This window comes from Cyprinodon variegatus, unplaced genomic scaffold (genome assembly GCF_000732505.1).
Source record: "Cyprinodon variegatus isolate N-32 unplaced genomic scaffold, C_variegatus-1.0 Scaffold815, whole genome shotgun sequence".
Taxonomy (NCBI): domain Eukaryota; kingdom Metazoa; phylum Chordata; class Actinopteri; order Cyprinodontiformes; family Cyprinodontidae; genus Cyprinodon; species Cyprinodon variegatus.
Genome location: NW_015151268.1, coordinates 332408 through 340645, shown reverse-complemented (window position 1 = coordinate 340645; position 8238 = coordinate 332408). Strand labels below are relative to the sequence as shown.

At 43.5% G+C, this 8238-nt stretch overlaps 1 protein-coding gene across 1 annotated transcript in view; it reads left to right on the top strand.

Moving 5' to 3' along the window:
- The window catches only part of nup133 (nucleoporin 133kDa), a 26534-nt gene that overhangs the window by 3339 nt on the left and 14957 nt on the right, over positions 1–8238 (top strand). The window contains exons 3-11 of the mRNA XM_015396687.1: positions 1997–2100; positions 2186–2419; positions 2539–2709; positions 3079–3234; positions 4157–4227; positions 6293–6440; positions 6896–7046; positions 7252–7406; positions 7625–7716. Of these exons, the coding sequence (XP_015252173.1) occupies positions 1997–2100; positions 2186–2419; positions 2539–2709; positions 3079–3234; positions 4157–4227; positions 6293–6440; positions 6896–7046; positions 7252–7406; positions 7625–7716 (1282 nt within the window). The remainder of the gene's footprint in view (positions 1–1996; positions 2101–2185; positions 2420–2538; positions 2710–3078; positions 3235–4156; positions 4228–6292; positions 6441–6895; positions 7047–7251; positions 7407–7624; positions 7717–8238) is intronic.

The following is an 8238-nucleotide window of genomic DNA, read 5'->3' as shown; positions in this document are numbered from 1 at the left end:
TTGATTTATGCCCAATATTGAAGCGTGGTCTGCGCTATGTTATTCCACGCAACAACGCAGGAGGGACAATCAGGGACAAGCTGTGGGTCTAGATATGGCCGAGGTGATGAGGAAGTGGGGGCAAGTTTGTGTGACAATGGAGGGACATGAGGGTGAAAAGGAGCGGGGATCCAGGTGGAAAAAGGGACCCAGCGTTCTCACCTCACTCTTCTAGCTGCTCCATCTTCACGTGTTGTTTTCCACAATGGCGGTCACACAAACAAAACAAGCCGGTAAGGAACCAAACAGGACATGCATAGTGTAGAGCGGATGTAGGTTTGACCAATCAGAGGCCTCCTCTCTGCGGTCGCCTACATTTGGAGAGGTGCAACAGAGCGTCTGTGGAGGGGGCGGCGATGTCTCTGTGTTCACGGCGACACACGCGTAGACAACCTAGTTCCGACCTCTAAATCGGCCTTAAGGGCTATTTGACCGAGAAGGAGAGTGATGATGCTGCTCCAGATGACCTGGACTCCACAATAACCAGACCTGAACCCAATCCAGATGGTTTGAAGTGAGCTGGACCACAGAGTGAACGCAAAAGGACCAACAAGGGCTAAGCATCTCTGATAACTCCTTCAAGACTGTTGGAAAACCATTTCAGATGACGACCGCTGGAAGATCATCAAGAGAACGCCAAGAGTGTGAGAAGCAGTGATCAAAGCAAAAGGAGGCTACTTTGTGAAGGACCTAGAATATAAGACATATTTTCAGCTTTTTTTAAAATGTTTTGTTAAGCATATAATTCCACATGAGTTAATTCATAGTTTTAATGCCTTCAGTGTAAATCTTCAACTTTCATAGTCATGAAAATAAAGAAAGCTGTTTGAATGAGAAGGTGTGTCCAAACTTTTGGTCTGTACTGTATTTATAATCCATATCCTAACTTTCTTGTATAATCTGTATATAGCTCCCATATTTAATTATTTTATATAATTTATATTTCGTGCATACATAGTCTCTGTACACATTTAAATAAATATTTACGTCCTTTATAGCACTTCTGGATAGATGCAAACTACATTTCTTTGCTTTGTACTTGTGGTAATTTAATGAGAATAGAGTTGAATTCTATTCTATTTTCTCAGTTGTTAGTTGGTGATGAACCATTCAAACAAATCTGATGATGATTGACTTTTAACAGCACTTTATTTACGCAATTTGAACAACAGAATCAATTATTGACATAAAACAAGTGTCAGCTGAACATCATTAAATAAGGAGCTTGTAATGTAGTTTTCCTACATAAAGGGCAGCATATAAAATGTTAAAACCCCGCAGTTGAATAAAATCCTCCATGTTCTGTGTGGCTCTGTGGAAATGAAACTCCAGCCTTATTCTGTCTTTAATGTTGCACAGAGCCATGGCATCAAGGTGAGCTCCTTCCTGCAGTCTGTCTCTACTGGACAATAAACGCTTCACTGATTAAAACATTTAAAATTTGGGCCTTTGGCTTATTTTTCCTATTCTGCTAAACTCCTCCTATAAAAACAGCGTTTGTAAAAACCGTCCCAAAAAAATAAAAACACTAATTAAAAGGTTAAGAATTGTCTTCAGTCTTGTGCATCCATAAAAACATAGAACATTTTCAGACAGACCACAGAAAGGACACTCGTTTAAAACACCCCATTTAATAACGGATAGAAATGAGTTTGTGGCGATGGCGCCGTGTAAAATCCTCCATTGGAGATCAGCGGTTCATTTTGCAGTCCTGCACTGGGGGGTCTTTCTGTCCAGATGCAGACCAGCCGGTTTTTAAGATGTCTTTGGTTTATTGCTTCGGTGCAGCTGAGGTGAAGGCTTTCTGCTCCATATTCATTCACACCAAAACAATCCAGATTTTCAGTTCTGATGATTTAATAAACGGAGGACGTCATAAACTTTCTCAGCGTCAGGAGAAAATGGCTGATCGGTGCCTCTGTGTTGCTGATTGTCTTCTGTTGTTTGGACCTTAAAGCGGATGAACAGATCTCAGTGAAGGTGAATGAGAGCGGCTGGGCCTGGATGGTTTGTGGAGAGAAGCTGATCATCTGGAAGATCTGCCAGACGGCCGTAGCCAAGGTAACGACTGATTACCGGGTAAAGAAGGTCCTCTGGTTAAGAGGCTGATGAAAACACCCAAACTGTCCGACTGTTCCTCCTGCAGCTGTCGGTTTGCAAAGAGCTGCAGCTGCCCAGCAGTGACTACACCTTCTCAGCCGATCTGGTGGCCCTGACCTCCACCACGCCTCTCAAGATGGCCGCCGTTCAGTCCGTCTCCGTCCTGGCTGTGGCCGCAGAAGGAACGGCTCGCTTCTGGCCGAGCCTGGCGCATGAGGGCAGCTACAGCGAGTCGGACGTCAACCTGGGGGACCTCTGTAACTTTGTGGTTGCAGTCAGAGTCAGTATATCGTCTACTAGTCTGAGGGGATCCGGACCTTTTCTGCTGCCGCTGTTGATCCTGGAGCTGATGCCTGTCCGTTTCTTCTGCTGCTGTCTTGGTTTTCCCGTCTTTCTCAGGGTGGAAGCTTCGTCTTATCGTCTGTGAGGAACCAGCTGCTGAGGGCGGCTCCGGACTCTTCAGGGAAGCTGCAGCATCGGGCTCTGCAGCAGGGCCAGGGGATGCTGTCTGGGATCGGACGCCGTGTTTCCAGTCTGTTCGGCATCCTCTCCCCTCCAGCTAACGACATGGTGAGGCCATTTTTATTGAGCTGGAGGAAAACGATGTTTATAAAAACTGGAGGCTTGTTGTGATGGTAACCTCAGAGGGGTCACTATATTTGTGAACAAAAACCCTCCTGCTTTTTATTCACAAACATGGAAGCTAATTAGAACGTCTGCCAAACCATGCATCTACATAGAAAAGATAACCCCACAGCATGGTGCTGCCACCACCATGCTTCAGTGTTTACTTTGGCAGGAAGTAGCTGTTGGTCTTTTTTTTTACTAGCGTAAGTGAAAATAAGAAAGGATTAACTCATATGTTGCATTTTTTAGCTGAAAGCTACAGAAACGTGTTTAAAACTTTCAGGTCTTTAAGGACTCTCTTTGTTCCCACAGCTCCACAGTGTGCTGTGGGTGGAGGGAACCAGCTGCCTGTACTCTCTGACCAGTTCCACTGTTAGCAAATGGGAGGTGGACGACAACGCAGAGCACCAGGTCTTCAGCTGGGACACCAGGAGAGCTCTGACTGAGAGCATCGTGGATTCAATCTGGGTCAGTATGAAGCAAATGGAAACCAAGCTCACCGTTTTGATCTGATTCATCAGAAGTCGTTTAATTTTCTCTGGGTTATGTCCCGAGTAACCTTGATTGCTTTTTTTTTTTTTTTTTTTTAAGTCTTAAGTTATTTTGTAAAAGTCTTTCTTTCTTTTTTCTACCTTTGTAGCAGATAGAACAGCACTGGGTCTGTTTTCATTCCCAGCTCAGATCTGAGCTCCCTGCACTAGTTGCACATATTGGACTAATATTTACTGTTTTCCTTTATTGTCACAAGTCAGACTTTGTCCCGATAGAGACCAAAGCTTTATCTTTGCACTCCTGCATAGAGTCTGTGGTGAGGTTTGAGGGTCATTCTAGGCTGTGGTCACCTTGAAAACCTATAGGACTGCCGTCCTGCAGGACCGACTTTGGACATGCCTGCTATAGAGGCATCATAATAGATAAAGGAAAGCTAATTTTCTGTCAGTCAGCTGTAAAGGAAATGCTCCTTTAAACCAGCAGAGCAGAGCAAAAGTTCAGGCTCTGCAGGTTTTTTCAGCTCTGTGGTCCTCCATGGCACTGTTGCTAGGAGACAGAATTTACACTGAATTAATGGAGGACACAGGTGGCAATACCTTAACAATCTTAACTGCCTACTGGACTAGAGGAGCAGGTTCATCCACGTCTTTTGCCTGTGAGAGCAGAAGAAATGGCACCAATAAACCTGGTTCACCATGTTGTTTCACTCTTTGAACCCTGGATTAATAAACTCTAGATCAGTAAACGTTGGGATCCATGGAAAAGGGGCTGTTATGGTAACAGAAACAGGTCTGACCTAGAAAGTCTCTTATCTCCTTTCCTACACTGTAACAGTGACGCTGCATCTTTAAAGCAAAGCCTCCACTTCTAGAAAAACTGACTGAATTGTTTCCTCCAGGGGTCTGAGAGCAACTATGAGGAGCTGAAGGAGGGAGCCAACGTCGCTTACCTGGATCTGAAGATGAGCCAGTGAGTGTTTTCAGCTTCCTAAAGATGATTACATCTATGGTCATAAACTGACCGTCTAGTTAAATATAACCAAACACCAACAGCAGGTGAAGGCATCTTTTTCCACAAGTTTATCTTCCTTTTTTCAAACATTGTATATTTCTTTCACCAAAAAGTTATGGGTTAGATTTTACCTTCCTGTTCTCTAAGTCAACTAGTAATGCTATGGGATCAATATACAGAGAGAATATACGCAATGGTTGAAATAAGAATCTTCGCACAGCAGTGTTGACTGTTACAGGTGTATAGTTGGAGAGCGAATTGTTGGCCGTTTCTCAATTCACGAGAACACGAGTACGGACTTGTGTTCTCGCCAAGTATGTTCTTAAGAAGAATCTTAAGAAGAACTCTGGAAAGTATTGACTTGGGGAGAGCGGGAGCACGCAGTATAAATATGGGTGAATTGGAACAGAAGCGTATTTGTGACGTCACCAAACACTCTGCTCATCTGGAGCTGCATTTCTCCTCCTGTTATTAATAATCTCTAGATACAAATAAATTCTGACCTTTTCATTTATTGGGGGAATAATGATGAACACAGTCAGATGAACACAAATCAAATGAACATTTTGCCAAATAAAACAAAAAAAATCACCGGCAGAGCAGAGAGGGCTGCTGCAGACGGGCTAACGTTAGCCCTGGCTGCTGTTAGCTTCGGAGGTCGGCTGGTAGCCACGCCCCTCTCAACATCAGAACATTAATGCGTAACATTTTAAATTACGCATTAAATCGGTAACTGAGCCATATAATGATGCTTTAAAGTATAATGTTCTCGCCTCAAATGAAGATCAGACTTTTATTGAGCAACAGAAAAGAGAACTTTTAACCTAATACCCTGAGCTCTGTCAGCGGTCCTTTGAAAGGAGACAGAGTAGACTCATCCACGACCTCCGACACTAAACTCTCCTCCTCTTGCATGTTTCCTCTGTCCATAGCATTCCTTGACAGTGTCGTTTCTAAGTCACCAATTTAGTGCTACTTGGTCCCAATGGAATTTCCCATTGGGAACCTACTAGCACTAAGTTGCTAACTGGTTAGCAAGATGCTTCAGACAAACCGGCCACAATCAAACCTGCTTGCGCACCTTCCACCACAACAATCCCGCCCTCTTGATAATCGACCAATCACATTCACTTTATTCACTCGTGTAAAGTCGGACACCACTCAGGAGAATTCAGAAATGCAACAGTTGTAACAGCCGCTTCCCTACGACTTTAAGAAACTTGAAACTATAGGAGCTTTTAGTTATCTATTCGTCCCTCGTGAAAGGTTTATTGTTTTGTTCTCTCTCTAGCCGAGGGTTTCCATTCTGACGGAAGCTACACTGCAGCTGCTGTGCTTCATTTAGGGGACGGACGAGTTTGAAGTTGGTGGATTATAATGTGATCTTAGCTGTAGGTTCATAGGAAAAGTGTCTTCAAAGGAAGGTTTAGACTTCAGAGGAACATCCAAGTATATGTGGTCCAACTTCTCTGAAACATTAAAACATTACTGACATAAAAAAGTCTAATCAAGTAGGACAAAGAACCATGCAATAGTACACCCTGTTCATTCATTCAGTAGTTTTAAAAGGTAGGTTAAAAGTAGGTCTACACTCATTATAACTTATAACTGTAAATTATACTTGAATTCTCTTTGATGTAACAGTTTAAAATGGGAGTTTAGTAAATAGTTTCACTATATTTCCTAACATCTCACACTAAAAGGAAAAAGAAGTTCAAACCAGTTAGTCCAATAGATAAAGATGATCTTTTGCAAACTGGGTAACAAGCTGTTGACTTGTTCAGTAGGTTTGTTTGTTTGATTCAGAAATCCAGTCAGAGCTCTGTCCTGCTAGCTTCACTCGCTGCCTTTGCTGGCTGTCTGATGCTCCTGCATCTCTGGCCTCCCTTTGCACCTATAATTTCCATCATTCACCTACTCTTCCTCTGACGATGATCTCCATGAGTGAATAAACTCAGTATCTCAGGAGGCTGAACTGTGTTGCTGCTGTTCTGAGCCCAGACTCTGCTCTGCCTTCTCTCAGACTGGGTCTGGTGGTTCTGGCTGCAGCCTGGCATCCGTCCGACACCCCCTGCTTTTCCTATTTCTGCCTGGTAACCATGCAGGAGACGGGAGAAGCCATCTCTGATCACTTCAACGTGGAAGTGACCAAGTACAGCTGTCCGTTTCAGGTCAGTGTCCGCCTCCTTGCTGCAGGCCTAAAGCCACAGTTCTGGATCTAATGTTTGAGTCTGGACACCTAATGGTGGACTGAACCAGTGCCAGAGGTTAAAGTGGACCTTCCACTATGGCTGCTGATAACCTATGGTTATTAATATATAGTCATTATAGCAAATACAGTTTTTCATTGAATAAAGGCTGTGAATTTCATAAAATAACTTATATGAGTTTTAATTTTGTTTAATCTTCTTTATAAATCTTGAAATAAAAGCAAAGTTATGGTTCCTTGAAAGTGGGAATAAAGTTCCTACAGCCAATATTTGTCAGGAATTGTAATTTGTTTTCTCTTTAAATAAAGTTTTTGTTTATCTGGACTGAAGCAGAAATGTGTGTTTGGATGTGAAGGCAGGAGATTTCTGCCTCCCAGAGGACGGAGGCTCCTTCTGACTATTCTCTGTTTCCTCAGAGTGAGGAAGACCTGCAGGCCACACGCTTTCTGCTGCCTGATCCTCCAGGCACCACCGCCCTCCTGTACAACAGAGAGATGGTGTCTGCCTGCTCAACAGGCACCAGCAGGGCGGCGCTACCAGAGGAGAAAATCTGCTTCAACTCCCCAGGTAGGACTAACCGTTCAAGTCAATTATTCTTTCACTAAATGGGATTTTATCATCTATACAGTCCAGTAGATTAGATAACTCCTATGCCTCATTAGTAAACCATAAGTTCAATGATGAATTAATAGTAGAATCTCAATAAGCCAGTCATTTGGGCCAAATGTTGGTTTTTATTATCACTTCATAAACAATGAGCCTGTCTCTTCAGGAGATGTAATCCGTGGAGGAGGCTGCTGCTCCAACCTGCCAGTCTTCTTCTCCCAGAACAGTGGCCTGGTAGCAGTGGTGGCTAGAGAGAGCGCATCCATCCTGCCGGAGACCATGGAGGACTCGCTGTGCTCCTCGCTGGCTGCAGCGCCCGAGGTAAAGCGGCCCGGCACCACCTGCATGTGTCTGAGTGACCTAAAGCACACTGATTCTACTAGGTTAAATGCCACGTCAGAAGAGTTTAGATTCTGTCTGCTTTCTGGGTTAAAATCACCTCCATCTCTGGAATGTCAGCTCTGTTTTTCAGCCATACTTGTGAATCTGTGCTTTCTGTTGAAATTGGTTTCTTTCTCTTATCTATGTTCCATTTCCAGATTTCTGCCATGGAAACACCGGGCAGATCAGAACCCATTGCCCAGGAGGACAAAACCAAGCTGCTGAAGTCCGCCTTCCTGCTGTTCTGCCGGTATGTCAGCATGAAGCCTCCTTTTCATGAGCCGAATATAGACTGTAGAGTGTGAAAATGTTAAATGTGAGGGAATTAAAAACATTCAACTGAAAGCTTGTTTAGATGGTGGGATCAGTCTGAGTCATTAGAACTTCCTTCTTTTACGGTTAGAACTGTCTTCGTTTACTGTTAGGACCGCCTTCTTTTACGGTTAGAACTGCCATCGTTTAAGGTTAGAACCACCTTCTTTTACAGTTAGAACCATCTTCTTTTTAGGTTAGACCCTCCTTAGTTTACATTTGGAACCTCCTTAGTTTACAAATGGAACCTCCTTGGTTTACATTTGGAACCTCCTTAGTTTACAAATGGAGCCTCCTTGGTTTACATTTGGAACCTCCTTAGTTTACATTTGGAACCTCCTTAGTTTACAAATGGAACCTCCTTGGTTTACATTTGGAACCTCCTTAGTTTACAAATGCAACCTCCTTGGTTTACATTTGGAACCTCCTTAGTTTACAAATGCAACCTCCTTGGTTTACA